The following is a 17,408-nucleotide window of genomic DNA, read 5'->3' as shown; positions in this document are numbered from 1 at the left end:
AATCCTAAAAATGCTTGTAGGAATACATTTCAGGAAGTGGCATAAATTCATAGGGTTAGATTTTGTGTGATGCCGTGTGTTTCTTGAAGGGGGTTAGCTACTCTGCAAATCAAATGCTGTACTTCAGCAGTAGAATGTGAAGCACTGAAGCAACATTCCTGGTTGTAGCAAGGCTGAACTGGGAATTCATTGTGTGGAGCTAAGAAAGTCTCCTAAAGCTCTCTGTCTCAGTTTACATATTTTTCAGAATAGGAAAGCTGATTTTTTTCTCACTAGGAACAGCCCCTGACAAAAGGTGATAAACACAAAGTTTGTTTATTTTTAGAAAGCAAAAATTAAAATTAATGTCAAACCTGACTGTTGTCCTTTTGGGCACTTAACCTACAGATGGTTTTGTGGATATTTTAAAATGTGCTTAAAATTAATCCATCTTGCATGCCTCATGTATAGGAAAGTGGGAGGAAAGAACACAAGCAGGGCTCACAGTGGCTGCAAAGAGCAGAGCAGATGAAGGAGACGAAATTAAGAAAGCAAAAACTGAAAGGGAGCAAAAGGGAGAAATGGGAAGAAAAGGTCCAGAAATCAGGGGGAAAAAGATATGTAATGAAGTGGAGAGATGCTTTAAAAGAGAGGGTTAATCTGATGTGACTTTTTTTTTTTTAACCTTCCCTTTAAATCCTTTTGCCTCGACTATGGACACTAGTATAACACAGTTGGAGGAAGATAAAACCCTCTCTGCCTTAGATTCGCTTTCAGTTTTACATCCTTCTGAGATTAAGTGGGTTTATTGCACTTTGTCATGCATTTCACATTTATCCTGTCGAAACAGAAATGTCTCTGTTCAGTATCTACTATGAGGGACTAAAGGATAGAGTCTCTTCCTCTATTTGCTTGGGGATTTATATCTGATAATAGCGGTCAACATGCCTTTTCTTGCATCCGTAGAATATGCCCATCCTGCTCTAGAAGCAGCATTAGGGAACAGTATCCTTTCCATAACTAAATTACGGTATGCATGTGTGTATGAGGGCTTTATGGGAAAAAAAAAAGAGCCTGATTCTGACAGCTTTGTAATCCAAAGGAGATTTGCTTTTATCTGTTTCGTACGGTTTATGTTTGCATTCATATTTAGCATTGTTTGGGGTGAAAAGAAGAAGAGCAAATTCATCTTCAGCTGTGAAGTTGCCTGGTGCCTGATGAGCTCAGTTCCATAGGATGAGATTACTTTCCTCGCTTGCAGCTCCTTAATATTATAAACCATCATCTTAGTAGTGGTGCTGCTTCATGTGTTTTCATCAGACCCCAGAGAGCTTGTCAGACACCAGCTAATTCTCCCTGGCAGTGTTAGAGATCTGAACATTATTTTAAAATACATCATTTAATAGAAAGGTATCTTCAAACACCCAGCATAATATATTTGATTTCCCTTCCTGTTGCAGTGCCTGGAAGCAATGAGCCTTTCATGACCCCTGGACAAATGCCTAACAGTGGAATACAAGATATGTATAACCAGAGTCCATCTGGAGCAATGTCCAACATGAGCATGAGCCAGCGACAGCAGTTCTCGTATGGAAGCAGCTATGACAGGAGGTGAGTCAATCTTCAGGAAAAAGCAAAGCCCATTAGTGAAAATTATCCTCTCTCTCCCCTTCTCATTTTCCTATTGCACCTTGCAGAGAACACAGCAGCCTACATTTCCTACAGCATCTTACCAAATCACTGGGAGTCAAACCACTGGTAACGACCGAGTCTAGCTGCTCATTGAAATTAGTAAGGAGGAATTGTCACACCTTAGAAGTCACTCAGGACGTGGGTGTGTTTGACAGCTGCCTTTAGCTGGTGGCTGGGCTGGGCTGTGATGGCATAAAGTAGCACTTTGGTTAGTCTTGTGGCCATGCTTTCACTTAAAACAGTTGTTGGTGAGCTTTTTATGAAAAACAAAATGCACAGCTAGACAGGTCTGGTTTGTGGTCTTTTGGAGGATTGCCTTTGGAGAGTCTGGAGTCTGTTGTCTGAGCTGTAGGGGCATCAGTCTTGCCGAGCATCCATCAGTACCCTCGTTAAGTCTGTCTTCCAGGGAAGTGCACAACATAAATTTGGTCCTCTTTTCTTTATCCCAGGAAAGGTTTTGGGGGAAAAAAATCAGTAAAATCACTGATGTCTAAGCATTGGTATAGCAAGCAGAATGGTTTGGGAAAATTTGGATTATATTAAGTATTCTGGTAGGTTTTGCAACTCTGGCTGTTTTCCTAGTTTTACTTTCATTAGGCTGTGTACTTTACCTTCACTTTTTGTTTCCTGATGGTAGCCAAAGTGGTGCAGTGTGGGTCTTTTCAGTGTAACGGCGGAGCAGTTTTCAGTCAGTAGTTCAAAGCAGGAGATGTGTAGGGTAACACAAGTGTAATCATGTTGTTCAGCAGGTCACATTGCTGGGGAGCCAGTGAGAGTCAGGGTTCCAGTGGAAGGTGATAAGTCAAGAGAGCGTTTCCTTTAAGGGGTGTGTTTTGTTTTATTTTGTTGGCAATTTTGGAGAATAAGTGCTTTTTACAGAATGAGGTTTCCTTTGTCATTTTTTAGGTCGGATCATGGGCTGGGTCCTGAAGGCAGTATGGGACCACCTGGTCAAAGCAACATGGTGCCTTCAAACAGTGACCCAAGCATGTACTCTCCTAATCGTTACCCTGGCCAGCAAAGGTGAACACTGATTTCTCTGTTTGTAATATCTGCAGTAACAGCTAACAAGTGCTAGCAGCCCCTGTGAGAGCAAATAGAATATGTGGCCTCTTGGTGTGTTACTTCTGTTTTGTCTGTTCTTATTTAGGCTTTCACCGTTGGTTCAGTTTATGGGGGGGGGGGCAGAGGCGTGGGTGAATACGTTGCCTTTGTGTAGCCACAGAATCGGAGAAGTTAGAAAAGGAGTCTTGTGTATCTCCCTGCCAACGCTGAACTGGAACATACCTTACAGGCCCAATTTCTCCAAAGCAGCATTAAATGACACCAGTTCTGAAGCTTCCACAACTTCACCTGGCTTGTGGTCATCCTGTGGCTAACAGATTGAACATTTCGAAAGCGTTCCCTTATGTATAAAATACATGTACCTTTGCTCACTTTATATTTGTACCATCTTGGACAACTGTAAACAATTCCCATCAGTTATATTGTTCTTTTAACTGGCGTTAGGTAATTTCTCTCCATCCACGTCATCATTTTAGGAGATGCTGAACAGCTATTGTGTTCACTCTGGTCAACTCTCAAAAAATGTGAGAGTTTTCTATGCATTTGGAAAAACTAGGTGCCGTTATTTCTTTTAACATGTCAGGTTCCCCAGTCCTCTGTTTCCCTGACTCTCCCTGATACATTACTTCCATAATTATACTCAAATTGTAGATGTATTTTCACTGGTAGTGTACAGAGAGGAGTTACTAGCATATCGGTCTGCAATACAGTGTTATTTATCAGTCTTAATACCTTCCAAGTACTTCATTTTAGCAACCTAAATTTCACTCACATGTGCTAAAAATATTGCAGTTGCACTGTAGTGCTCCTCTGAGGTCTTAAAGGCCACAGGTAAGTTTCCAAGTGCAATACAATTCTGCCTCTTATGTGCATGCTTCATTATGTAGCTTTAATTAAAAATGACGTGAGCATTAGCAAAATTATGAGTACTGTTTTTACCAGTAATGATGCATTTAAAAGTGACATATTGTAATGAAATTTGTACTTTCTGTCACTATCATCAGACTAAAATCATGATTTCACTTTAAATTGGCAGTTAACTATTGATTATTTTCTTAAATAATCCAGAAGGTAGCTTGCTTGGAGACTGACTTGTTAAAGCACAAGAATTTTGACTTGCAGCCTTTAAGCTGTGCATCGGATACTTCTCCACCTAAGATGTGTTTCCAGTGGCTGCAGCTGCCTTTCTTACCTCTTTGTGGACCATACCCTGTTCCCGTTCCTGACTGCTACCTCTAAATCCTTCTGTTGTGTCTTCACTGCTCCTCCTTTCTTCTATCTGCTTTATCTCCTTCCTTCCACTACCAGCTCCAGCAGAGCTTACTACATCAGGCTCAGGACCATACCACACTGTACCTTCACCTTGTTTCCAAATGGCAAATATCTTCAAGGTGCAAGATCATCGTGGTACTTTGATTTCTTGGTGGCTTGGAAGTTCCAGCAGCTCTAAGTGTTGATTTGAATGCTTCATTTTAGGCATGAACCATATGGGCAGCAGTATCCAGGACAAGGACCTCCCTCAGGACAGCCACCATATGGAGGACATCAACCTGGAATGTATCCACAGCAGCAGGTAGGAGAGGGGAAAACAGCTATTTACATTTGTTTAATAATGTCACCCCAAATTTCTGTATACGTTCAAAAATTTGTTGATACAATGTATGTCGTTTGGCACAGAGGAGCACTGTTGTTCTGGTCAAAATGACAGCCCATATGGATAAGCAGTGTATGTGCAGCTATAGGAAAATGTGTTCATTACACTGGAAGAGTGTAAATTTTAACAGATGTTCTGTGGCTTTGGATGTGTATCAAGTGATTGTCCCAAGTTAATAGCGAGCAGACTGGGAAAGTATAATTCGTAGGCTAGTGAAGAGATGCTGCCCCAATTCCAGAAACAAATAGGAAAGCTGTTTGGATGGCAGGTTGAAGGGTCTTAACTTAATGTCATGCAGCCAAATGAACCCAGCAGAAAACTGGAAGAAAGGAAAACATGCAGCACTCTCAATTACTCAGAATGCTGTGGTAGGTCATATGAGATACCTATCTTTAATATAGATCAGATGGCATATGCCCCACATGTTCTCTCTAGTAATAATATGGTACAAATACATGAGAACATTATTAGTGTTAAAAATAGTTCAAATATTTGTACATTCCAGTCTCCCTAACTGTGTAATAACTTTAAAATACAAATTATATTAATTAATAACATTTTTTGTTTGGTGTATCATTAATACCTTGTGGGCAAAAACCCATCTTGTAAGTCAATAGTAAAACTCCACTGACTTCAACACATCCGAGTTTGATCCTGTGTGTTACTAATTAATTTCTAGTCATACAACAATTCAAGTTGAAGTTAGCTTCCAAAATAGAAAGCATTTCATTATACTATAAAAATTAAAATGTAAGCTAATTTTCAGCCAATTTCAGATAGTCCTTTTCAGTTTGGGACAGAGTTTCACTGGGAAATTTGGTGGCGGGGAGGAACCTAAAAGAGGAGATCTTAGGTTGCACTGTACTGAAAATGTATATAAATTTCAGTTTCAAAATTTCTTGCTTATCTCTTTGGTTCATAACTTCTCTAAAATAGCACAATCAAAAAACTGTTTTGTTCTTTATGATGAGCATATGCTAGCAGTCTAGGTGATTTAGTGGGGAAATTGCAAAAGTTCATAAGAGAACAGTTCGTGATATTCCATGCTAACACATGCAGGAAATACATTAACTACATGTTCATTTCATCAAGGAGACAGCTAGAACTTGCAAAAATATATTTGACCCTGTCCTTAGCGGTGTTTGTATGCTTTGTACGACTCCTGAATGCAAAATGCATTAATGCAAAAAAGCAGTGAAGAATGAAGGGCAAGGATCCTGGCTGGCCTCGGCCTCTCCCTCCCACTCCCAGAGGATTCCACTCTTTCATTTAGCTAGAGATTAGGTTGCCACTAGCTTATTTTCAATTTCCTAAATCTCACTCTATAGTGGTACAGGAGGAATGTGAAAAATGGCCCTTTCGAAGCTTCATCTTCCACCTGAAGGTTAGGGAATGACCTGGGAAGTAGGTGCTTGGAGCATGAATTCATGGGACTACTGAAGCACTTCGAGCCAGGTTTTTCAACTCCTGTACCCCAAGAACTATTATGCAGCAGGTGACCTGTGTTGGTATCTTTTTATCTTCTGCAAGGTCTCTCAGAATTCCACATCCCTGGTGGAAAGAGACACACATTGAGCAACCTCAGTCTCCTGCCGAACCTTTACACGGGAGGGGCAGTTCAGGTGCATCACTGTCCTCAGCACTGGGTACCATTAGGCACGTTGCCACTACATACACAAGAGTTCTGAACCCCTTTTTAAAAGGCACATACTTCATTCCCAGGTGTCTACTTTAAGCACCCTGAGTCACTGTGGCAAAACAAACACCACCTTTTTAGGTGTGGCAACTGCCAAGTCAGTTCTTAATCTATAAATTGGCCCCAGGGGTGGAATTTAAATACAGCAAGTAGTTTATATAAGGCTGAAAATAGGTATTTCTCAGATAGACAGACAGCTCTATAGCAAGTTAAAGGAAAAATACTCTCATGCAATACAGTACTTGGGGTTTTATGTGCACCAAAGTTGGAAGATGAGTTTATGAATCCCAGAGCTGTTTTAACTGACCCATATTGAATACATACAGAATTTTATTTGATCCTAACTCCAGTACATTAGTATACATTGTGCAATGTGACTGAGCTACAGTTTCCAGGGGAGCCGTAACTTTGAATTTGCCATAGATCATATATTCAAAAATCACCCATTTAATTCACATTTTTTGCTTCAGAGCACTCAGTGTGGTTTGAACTGTAGAACAAACTCCCACAGGAACTAAGGACCACTGCAAACCCTTACCACCTTCCCCTCAAACTGCAACATGTCTTTTTTTGTTCTGCTGTCTTAAACATAAATACATACAAGCTTCTATGATTTAAAAACAACTCCACTCCCCCCAAGGTAAAACAGCTTACTTCACACAACATTCCCCACTCGAGAGGGTGAGAAACAAAGAGGGAATAAACCATAGGTGGCAGCTGTTAGTTACATTGTTTAGTTCATTACTGATCAGCAGGGTAAGAACCTGCATAAACTAGCACAGAGCGTTTAGATGTGACCATTTGCTGCAATAATCTCACAGTAAATTAAATGTGATTAGAATGATTTGGGAAGAGGGATGTTTGCCCAAACAGGGCCATGTTTCTGGGAATTACACAGAGGAGCAAATGCAGCAGTATGTTTTCTCCTACTGTGTGTAGCCTATGCCCTGTCATAAGATCCAGTGTTTCAGGCATGCATGCTTGCAGCATATCTTGTTATTTTAAGAGATTATTCATTGCTTGTCTCTGGAAAACATGCACTGAGTGGTTTTGAATTTTTTTTAAGATTTTTCTTCTTTGTAGACTAAGCATAAAAAAGAAGTGAAAATATTTTAGTTGGTGAGGACCGTTGCCTTTTCATGCATGTCTGAAATGACCAGTGGTATTTAATCTGACAGACAGGAAAGGAAAGGGAAAGGGAGAAACTGAGTGCAAGCGTAAGAAAATTTAGCCCGAGGATAAGTTTCCTTTTAGTATTAAGTTATAAGCACAGCAAAACAGAGGTTTAAAAAGAAAGCACTGGATTGAGCCTAACCATAGCGCTGCATGCCTGACTCTGGATCCCTTTAGAACTAAGCACCTTCATCTTCTTAAATGAGCTTTCAGCCAATATGTTTATATTGTGTATGGAGTAAAAATGATGCATCTTCTTTCCAAAAATTTTTTTCAGAATTATAAACGACACATGGATGGCATGTATGGGCCTCCAGCCAAACGCCACGAAGGAGATATGTATAACATGCAGTATGGCAACCAGCAACAGGAAATGTATAACCAGTACAGCAATGCTTACACGGGGCCTGACAGGAGGCCTATGCAGGGACAGTATCCGTATCCATATAACAGGGAGAGGATGCAGGGCCCAGGACAAATGCAGCAGCATGGAATACCTCCCCAGATGATTGGTGGCCCCATGCAGTCGTCATCCTCCAGCGAAGGTCCTCAGCAGAACATGTGGCCAACACGCAATGATATGCCTTACCCTTACCAGAACAGGCAAGGTCCAGGAGGCCCTGCACAGGCCCCACCGTATCCAGGGATGAATCGCACTGATGATATGATGGTGCCTGACCAGAGGATAAACCACGAGAGTCAGTGGCCTTCTCATGTCAACCAACGTCAGCCTTCTTATATGTCATCCTCAGCCTCCATGCAGCCTATCACTAGACCTCCTCAGTCATCCTACCAGACGCCACCCTCTATGCCAAACCACATCTCTAGAGCTCCAAGTCCAGCATCCTTCCAGCGCTCTTTGGAAAACCGTATGTCTCCAAGCAAGTCTCCTTTCCTACCCTCCATGAAGATGCAAAAGGTTATACCCACAGTTCCAGTGTCACAGGTCACAGGACCTCCACCCCAACCACCACCAATTAGGCGAGAAATCACCTTCCCCCCAGGCTCTGTAGAAGCATCCCAACCAGTCTTAAAACCAAGACGAAAGATTACCTCAAAAGATATTGGTAAGCATCAAAACAAAAGCCAAATACCAGAATAGGTTGGGAGAAAGGAACTTTGATTTTCTTTTATATTTTAAGACTACTTTGGAAAAAAATAGTTAGCTTTGGTAACAATAGTGTGTTTGTCTTCAATAAAAATGTAATAACATATGCATCAGTGAGGATGATGGGTAAAACTAATCCTAGACAATCTGATATGAAATGAAAGCAGTATTTTATATGGAGACATGAAATCTCCAGAAATGTATTAAAAATGAAGCTTGTCTCAGATTTCCAAATCTGATGTTGAAAGGTCCTGCAGAATGTCTGTTAAATTACTTAATACAACATATAGCTGAGCAAAGCTTTCTGTGTTCTTGTTCCATGCTGTTCTGCTGCGTAATTATAGTCTCTACCTTCCTTGAATGGCCCATTTATTCTTTCTTCCCCTTATCTTCTTATCCTGAATTCCTGTTACATTTCATACATTCAGGTGCTCATAGTTCAAGTTCCCACACTCCTAACTCCTACCTTTATTTATCGATTATTCAGTCTAGTCAACTTCTCTAAGTTTGTACGATTATTTTGGCTTCAGCAAAGTCAGGAAGAATGGGCCTGTTAAGATTTTTCTCCGGTATTAAGGCTGAGCAGCAGTTACAGAAAAACTGACCAGGACTAAGTGGTGAAAGCAGGGTCTTAACCAGTATTTCAGTAACTATTTCATTTAAATTCTGCATCCCCAGAATGTTGCACTTAAATCTTGCAGAACTCATTAATGGTCTCTGAGGATGCACTAATACTGTTTTACTTCTCCTTTCTTTCTCCAGTAACTCCTGAGGCCTGGAGAGTGATGATGTCTCTTAAATCTGGTCTTTTGGCTGAAAGTACCTGGGCGCTAGACACTATTAATATTCTTCTGTATGATGACAGCACTGTCGCTACTTTCAACCTCTCTCAGGTAGGTGGGAAAACAATATGCTTCTCAATTTTCCAAGGAAAGAAAACGGAAATGACACCTAGAAAAAATGCTGAAGTCCTTTAAAATCGGTTATAATTAACATAAAATTGACTATTGTGAAACTTCCCTTTTTTATGATTGGTAACAGCAAGCAAAAAGAGAGAGCTTTAGGTTGAACAGCGGAAATAATAAGCCTGAAAGAAGGGTATCTGTTGTAGAAAGGAGCATGTAGGATTATCAGAATTTTAGCACTGACAGAAGTCTAATGTGTAAATTCACACTCATGACAGTACAAGGACAATCTGAGAAAACAGCAATATGTTAGTAATCTGGCTTAATTTGTGTTTCCATAAAAGGCTTTGCAAAAAACTATTAAATTGATTTGCAGCTGTCTTTTGGTGACTACTTGTCTTATTTAGTAGTTCCATACTAGGCTGTGGGATTTTTTTTAATTGCTTGTTTTCTGTTTGGTTTCTTCTTCCAGTAAATTAAGTTTGCACAGGAATATCAGATTGACAATTTAAAGGCTAAAATCCACTGTCTGTCCACAGGATGCAAGTAACGCAGGATTTAACAGTGTGTGCTTTTGCCTCACTACCTCCCAGTATTTTTCAGCCCTGCTCTAACCGTTAGCCTATTAGGTGGTAATAATAGATGGCATGCTGATAATGCACACCATCTAAAATTTGTACCAATTAAATATTCAGTTTCTCTGCTCCACTCATTCATTGGTTACTAATCGTGTAACTCATCATTTTTTAAATATAATGACCTTTTTTTTTAAATCCAGACACAAATGGTACATTTCATCCCACCTAACTTTAGAACTAGGGATATCTATAGCATGATTCATCCCATCCTGAAGCAGAAATCTAAAATAGGTCAGATGAATCATACCCTAGAAATGGCCTGTAGAAGACCATTGATTATAAAAGGAATCTAGACAATCAGGTTAGGTGTGCAACTGTTGTGGGTGTTTGAAGCTAAGTGAGGTGAATCTCCTCTGAATTCTACTAGAAATTGCATTAATGCACCCTGTGCAAGTTGCACAGAATACCAGGTATATTTTAAATATCTGTATTTTTGTCAGTTTTGCCTTGAACTCTATTTCCAATGGCAGTCAGGACTCTGTATGATGACTGATAATTCCTGCAGTTCGTAAGCACGAGTTTGTTCTTAATTCTTCAAGGGTTTGGCAATCATAAGAGAATACAGAATACACAAAAGCATACACTTTGCTGAAAACCTGTTAGCCCACGATTAAAAAAAAAAAAATTAAAAGCCAGACAATCAGGCTGAATACATCATAACAGCAAAGATTTTTTAATAATAAAGGCATTGAGAGTAAATTATTACAAAGTCTAACTACTGCCTTTCCATAAGAAAGTGATTACAAGTTAATTAAGAGGATTAAACCTAAATGAAAACTGTTTCAGAAGGGTGACTTAGAGCACCAGGCTCCAATAACATTAAATATTGCCAAGCAAAAATGGAACTATTCCAATAGAGATGGTATATTAATCTAGGATGTCAGTACCTAGACCCTGAACTGCAGATTCCTACAGGACAGTTGGCTTTAGAGACTGTGAGACAGAAGAGGAGAGGAAGGATTGTAAACTTTAGGCATCTAATAGAAGTACAAATCAGAAAAACTGAGTTAGAAACTTCAGTACTCTGTACAGAAAATGAAGAATACTAGATAGTTCCAAGGGGACAGAACAGCTAGGCTAGGTGTCTACTGTAGCTTAAAGGAGACATATGAATAAAGTTCTGTACATCTCATAGCTGTTACAGTTTAAACAAATGGATCCATGATAGTTTGACATGATACACTGATTGGACAGATGCTCGAAGAATTTCCTTTGATTAACTTCTGCCATGCAGGACCTAGCCACAAGGCCACAGCAGGAAGAGGGAAATATTCACAGATGTATGCATCAGTGTTCCTAATAAAATTCTGTGCAGACAAAAATATTTATCTGATTTCTATGTTCTTTCTTCTCCCCTCAGTTGTCTGGATTTCTTGAGCTTTTAGTAGAATATTTTAGAAAATGCCTGATTGACATTTTTGGAATCCTTATGGAATATGAAGTGGGAGATCCAGGCCACAAAGCACTTGATCACAAAGCAGCCAAGAAAGATGATAGCCAGTCCTTGGCAGAGGATACTGGAAAAGAGGAGAGCGACGAATGTATTGACTATTTTGATGAAGATGAGGAGGACGGGGATGATGAAAAGGTAGAAGGGGAAGAAAAGAGCATTGTTTTTTCCACTCCTGGTGCCATCGCTGATCCAAGTGAGAGGCCAAAACAAGCCAGTAAGTTCGACAAGCTGCCAATAAAGATTGTAAAGAAAAATAATCTATTTGTTGTTGACCGATCTGACAAACTTGGACGCGTTCAGGAATTCGATAGTGGACTTCTCCACTGGCAGCTTGGTGGTGGTGACACAACTGAGCATATCCAGACTCACTTTGAAAGCAAGATGGAGATTCCTCCACGCAGGAAAGCCCCTCCTCCCTTGAACTCTCCAAGCAAAAAGAAGGACCTTGAGGGGAAAGGTGAATCTGAGGAACAACAAGAAAAAAGTATAACAGCAACCATTGATGATGTCCTCTCAGCTCGGCCAGGAGCATTGCCTGAAGACTCAAACTCTGGTTCCCAGACAGAGAGCAGTAAATTTCCCTTTGGGATCCATCAAGCCAAAAGCCACCGGAATATTAAACTGCTAGAGGATGAGCCAAGGAGCCGAGATGAGACTCCTCTATGCACCATAACTCACTGGCAAGACTCCTTGGCCAAACGCTGCATCTGTGTGTCAAATATCGTCCGTAGCTTGTCTTTTGTGCCTGGCAATGACACCGAAATGTCCAAACATCCAGGCTTGGTGCTGATTCTGGGAAAGTTGATCCTTCTTCACCATGAGCATCCAGAAAGAAAACGAGCACCGCAGACTTACGAGAAAGAGGAAGAGGAGGACAAAGGGGTGGCCTGCAGCAAGGATGAGTGGTGGTGGGACTGCCTCGAGGTCTTGAGGGATAATACATTGGTCACATTAGCCAACATTTCTGGGCAGCTAGACTTGTCTGCTTACACAGAAAGCATCTGTTTGCCAATTTTGGATGGCTTGCTGCACTGGATGGTGTGCCCGTCTGCGGAGGCACAGGATCCTTTTCCAACCGTGGGGCCCAACTCGGTTCTTTCGCCTCAGAGACTTGTGCTGGAGACCCTGTGTAAGCTCAGTATCCAGGACAATAATGTGGACCTTATCTTGGCCACCCCCCCATTCAGTCGTCAGGAGAAACTCTACGCTACTTTAGTTAGGTACGTTGGGGACCGCAAAAACCCGGTCTGCCGAGAAATGTCCATGGCGCTCCTATCGAACCTTGCCCAGGGGGACACATTAGCAGCAAGGGCAATAGCTGTGCAGAAGGGAAGCATCGGAAACTTGATAAGCTTCCTGGAAGATGGGGTCACTATGGCCCAGTACCAGCAGAGCCAGCATAACCTCATGCACATGCAGCCTCCACCTCTGGAGCCACCTAGCGTAGACATGATGTGCAGGGCAGCCAAGGCCTTGCTGGCCATGGCTAGAGTGGACGAGAACCGCTCAGAGTTCCTTTTGCACGAGGGTCGTTTGCTGGATATCTCAATATCTGCTGTCCTGAACTCTCTGGTTGCATCTGTCATCTGTGATGTACTTTTTCAGATTGGGCAGTTATGACATAAGTGAGAAGCCAAGCATGTGTGAGTGGAGATTAGAGGGTCACATATAACTGGCTGTTTTCTGTTCTTGTTTATCCAACGTAGGAAGAAGGAAAAAAAAAGAATCTTTGCTCCTCTGCCCCATTCACTATTTACCAATTGGGAATTAAAAGAAATTATTAATTTGAACAGTTATGAAATTAATATTTGCTGTCTATGTGTATAAGTACATCTTTTTATTTTATTTTTTTTAACCAAAGTTGCTGTCTAGTACATTCAAAGGTCACACTTTTTTTTTCCATAGATTATCCTTTTCAATGTTCTTTTCCATGTTTGTATTGCATATTTTTTGGGAAGCGAACTAGTGACTTTTTAAAAAAATGTTATGGCAAACCATTGTATGATGGAAAAAAATCTCACCACTTTGAAACAAAAAGGTGAAAAATAACCAACATACCAAGTTCCTGTGTGTTTTATTTTTTCAAATAAGGAAAAAATAAAAAAAAACTTGTATACCATCACCCAAAGCTCTGTGCAATAGAAGATTCTAGTGATGTAGGTGTAGGGGATCAAGGAGGGTGTCAGTCAGTAGACAAAATACAAAATGATACTGGTTTCTCCTCAGGAGAAATGGTTACATTAGGCTAGGAGCAAAACAAAACAAAAAAAGTCAAGTTAAAAGATTTATAAACAAAACCTGATGATAAACATCAATTGCTTCCTCACCAGAACTGTCTTGTCTACATCTTTTTTTTTTGACCTTCCACAATGACAGTTCTTCACAATTCCTTTAATCATTTTTTAAAATATTTTTTTATTGCCTAAGGGCCGTGATGTATATAGAAGTTGTACATTAAACATACCCTCATTTTTTTTTTTTTTAGTACAAAGTTTTTAGTTTCTTTTTCATGATGTGGTATCTACAAAGTGATAGTAGAATAATTTTTTCTTTCATTTGGGCCATATCTCCAAAAAATAATAAAAAAAAAAAAAGAAAAAAGAAAAAACCCAACACAGAAAACCAACAACTGAGGGTAATGTACAAGTTTCTGTATGTATAAAGTCATGCTCTATTTCGGGAGAGCAGCCGATCACAATTTGCTTTATAAATCAAAGTGTGGAAATGGTTACGTATGGATTGATTTAAGAAAATGGTTACCAGTCTACAGACAAAAAAATATATACAGGAAAAAAAAAAAAAAGGAAGAAACACAACTTCAAAGATTTTTCAGTGACAAGAATCTGCATTTGTATTTCAAGATAATGTAGTTAAAAAAGAAAAAACTTGATGTAAATTCCTCCTTTTCCTCTGGCTTAATGAATTTCATTTATTCAGTATAAAATCTTTATATGTTCCACATGTTAAGAATAAATGTACATTAAATCTTGTTAAGCACTGTGATGGGTGTTCTTGAATAATGTTCTAGTTGCAGTGTGGGATATCGGAAAGAAAATTAATTACAAGAAAGAGCAATAATGATTATTCTCTTTCCCCTACTTTATTATTATGACCTTCAAAAATATTATGCTATTGTATTGCAGCAACTTGCTCTTCTTTTAGAAAAGCCTTCTCACATCACAGAGAAGTGTTTTTTAATTATTATTTATAAAACCACAGAGCCTCAAAGGGGGAAGACACGGCTGGCAAAGGATAGTTCTGACTACGCAGGTATCCAGTCTCCATGCTGTGTTTGGGGGACTGAAGATGGATGTTAGAAAAAGTGACAAAAGATTTTGTTAAAGCAATAACCAACTTGAAGAAATTGATCTGTATTCACTACCTGTAATTCTCTCTGTTGGTTAAAGGTGCAAATACCCCAGTGATGTGGGTATTTAGAATAAACACCCACCCACTTCTGGATACTGTATGTGTCATTGCATACTTACATGGCCTCTCATCCTGGGAGTCCCCCATTAAAGTGGATCAGGCTTTAATAGAGCACATCCATCATTATAATTGGTGGGAGATGGCCATTTCAGTTTCAGGAATTATCTGGTTTCAGATATATCCACTCTCACCTGGTGATATCTTGTTGCTGAATATTGTTCAAGCACTAATTTTTGCTATTTCATCTTGGATCATTGACTTTGTTAGTGTGATCATAAAAAGCTAATAATAATCAATTTCCCTGAAATTGCCACATAATTACACTGTTAGTGGATATCCTCCTCCCCTCTCCAATAACAATACGAAGGTACTTGAAAATTACAACCCCCTTTGGCACACTGCCCATCTTGTTCATATAGATTGCTATAACATTAATATATGTAAGAGAATTTCAGAGACGGGTAAAGTACATACAATTATAAGCCAAGTTTGAAACGTGACTCCCTGGTGTCATGAAAAGTAATTTCTCCTTCTAGCTTTTCTTATTCAGTAATCTCTGTACTCCCACATCCCCTGCTGCAGTGGTCTTGCTTTCTCTTGCCTACCACCACATTCAGAAATACATGGTGAGTTATAAACCACTTGTAACTCTTCATCACAGAAGGAGGCATATTTCAGGGATGACTTTTACAGCTTAATACTGGCCAGTGTGGAAGTAGTATTCCCTGCTAAACTTATTTTTTACTAACATTTTACTTCTTGATATTACCCCACAGATACAAGCAAGCTGTTAAATAAACACTCTGCTAAGCAGTACTCACCCCTTTCTTATCAAGGACAAGGAAGGGCCTCTATTCTCCCTTCAGCATTCAGACCCAGAGACCTCTGGGGGAAACTACACCTGTGGCAAAACACAGTGAGCTGTCAGAGGCAGCACTTTAATGTTACTCAGGACTGCTCTGAGCCTGGTTAAACAACGTGGAGGGGGAAAAAAACACCCAGCTAGCCAGTCACATAATATCCATATGCATGCAGCATTGCTGCCGCTTTTCCAGTTGGGCCAAGAACTAGCTGGGGAACTAGAATAGTCGATGGAAAAGGTTAATAATACAGGTTTTGCCTGAATATGATTTTATGCTGTTACAGTAGGAGCAAATGATCGAAATCACTGCTTAGCGTTACAGCACATTTACCAGAAGAAAGGTGAAGCATAAGGACTCCAGTTCCCTTTGTTGTCTATGCATGATCTCACCTATCCCACAATGTTCTCTTAAGCCTTTGGAGAAAACCTCCTCATGAGACTTGTGAACTTAGCATGTTCTGGCTGAATCCTGAACAAGTTTGAGCTGCTGTTGGTATTGTTCCTACAAGAGGTGTTTTGCTTTTCAGTTTAAAAAAAAAAGAAATTCTGTATTTTTGTGCTGATGTGATCACAGATACTCTGTGGTGAAGGTCAGACTACTACCAACAATAAGGTGCACTATTTGAAATTCTAAAAGTGAGTTAGAGGAAAGCAGCCATTTAGTATTTTAGGCAATAATCAAACACAAATATTTGACTATATATATATCAATACGCTACAGGTTTCTTTGGCAGGCTCAAGCAACTAATTGCTTGTAGACTGAAAGAGCAGCAATGAGATACATGGAGCCCCTGAATCTTACTGACCTCTAGAATCACTTCAGGAATTAAAAGATGCCTGTCTCCTTCGGCAGGAAAATACAGTTTTGCTTCTTATTAACATAATTTCCTACACTATCCTTTCCAAAAAAAACCAACACCAAAACACCAAATCAAAAAAACCCACATGAAAACATCCTGCTCAGAAATGCCACATTTTCAACTACCCTGAAAGGATGGAGAAGAAAAGTTCATCTACATACTTAAAAGCCTCTGTACTTTCTTTCCCATCTTCTTTTGCTGTTTTACACCGCAATCAGTGAACTCTGTGCTGTACATCACTACTGTGAGACCATTATCTTTTTGGCCTGGATGCATCCTGAAGATTTACTTAGAGAAATATTCTAGCAAAAGCATATGCTTGTCTTCCACTTTAATGATTCCTATACCACACTTTTACAGTGCAATGCAGGGTACACCTCATATTTTACAAATAATATGAGAACACCTCATAGTAATAAAGAATCAAGCGTAGCTGTCATTTATGACAAAAACACTTCCATCCAAAAAAGATGCAGCCCTTGCATCATAGGGGTAGGTTCATTTCAACTGGTGGTTTAACTCATGACATCGTACTTCACTGTCACTCTGAAGCTGCTGTTCAATGTTATTTTGTAGAAAAAAAAAAAAAAAAAAAAAAAATCACTGTCACCTCCTCTGTTCGCCCCTGTACAAGAGGAAGAGTTGTAAGCACCCGTAGTGCAGCTGCCCAAGCTAACTTGAAACTGAACTGGAATGTGGGAACTGAACTGAGGTGGCACACAGTTTGCTCACCCTTTCAGCAAGCTGCGTGTAGGTTCCTTACTCTGCAAGTAGTAATTCTGGTGCACCTAAAGTAATACACACTTACTGCCCAAACACTGTAGTAACACCATCGCTAGCACAGAAGTCAGTCTTTTGTACGTTTTAAATAGGAGCAGTCTCAAATTTTGAGAC

At 39.9% G+C, this 17,408-nt stretch overlaps 1 protein-coding gene across 4 annotated transcripts in view; it reads left to right on the top strand.

Moving 5' to 3' along the window:
• The window catches only part of ARID1B (AT-rich interaction domain 1B), a 343,106-nt gene extending 328,751 nt beyond the window's left edge, over positions 1-14,355 (top strand). For 2 of the 4 annotated variants that reach the window (XM_074144442.1, XM_074144443.1), the window contains 6 exons: positions 1,440-1,590; positions 2,578-2,694; positions 4,213-4,309; positions 7,537-8,326; positions 9,130-9,260; positions 11,271-14,355. In XM_074144442.1, coding sequence (XP_074000543.1) covers positions 1,440-1,590; positions 2,578-2,694; positions 4,213-4,309; positions 7,537-8,326; positions 9,130-9,260; positions 11,271-12,983 — 2,999 coding nt within the window. In that variant the 3' untranslated portion in view covers positions 12,984-14,355. The remainder of the gene's footprint in view (positions 1-1,439; positions 1,591-2,577; positions 2,695-4,212; positions 4,310-7,536; positions 8,327-9,129; positions 9,261-11,270) is intronic. The other 2 variants (XM_074144445.1, XM_074144444.1) reach the window with 1 other exon arrangement.
• The last annotated feature ends 3,053 nt before the right edge of the window (positions 14,356-17,408 follow it).

Source organism: Numenius arquata, chromosome 2 (genome assembly GCF_964106895.1).
Source record: "Numenius arquata chromosome 2, bNumArq3.hap1.1, whole genome shotgun sequence".
Lineage (NCBI taxonomy): Eukaryota > Metazoa > Chordata > Aves > Charadriiformes > Scolopacidae > Numenius > Numenius arquata.
The sequence above is the reverse complement of the archived record's forward strand: the minus strand, read 5'-3'. Positions and strand labels throughout refer to the sequence as shown.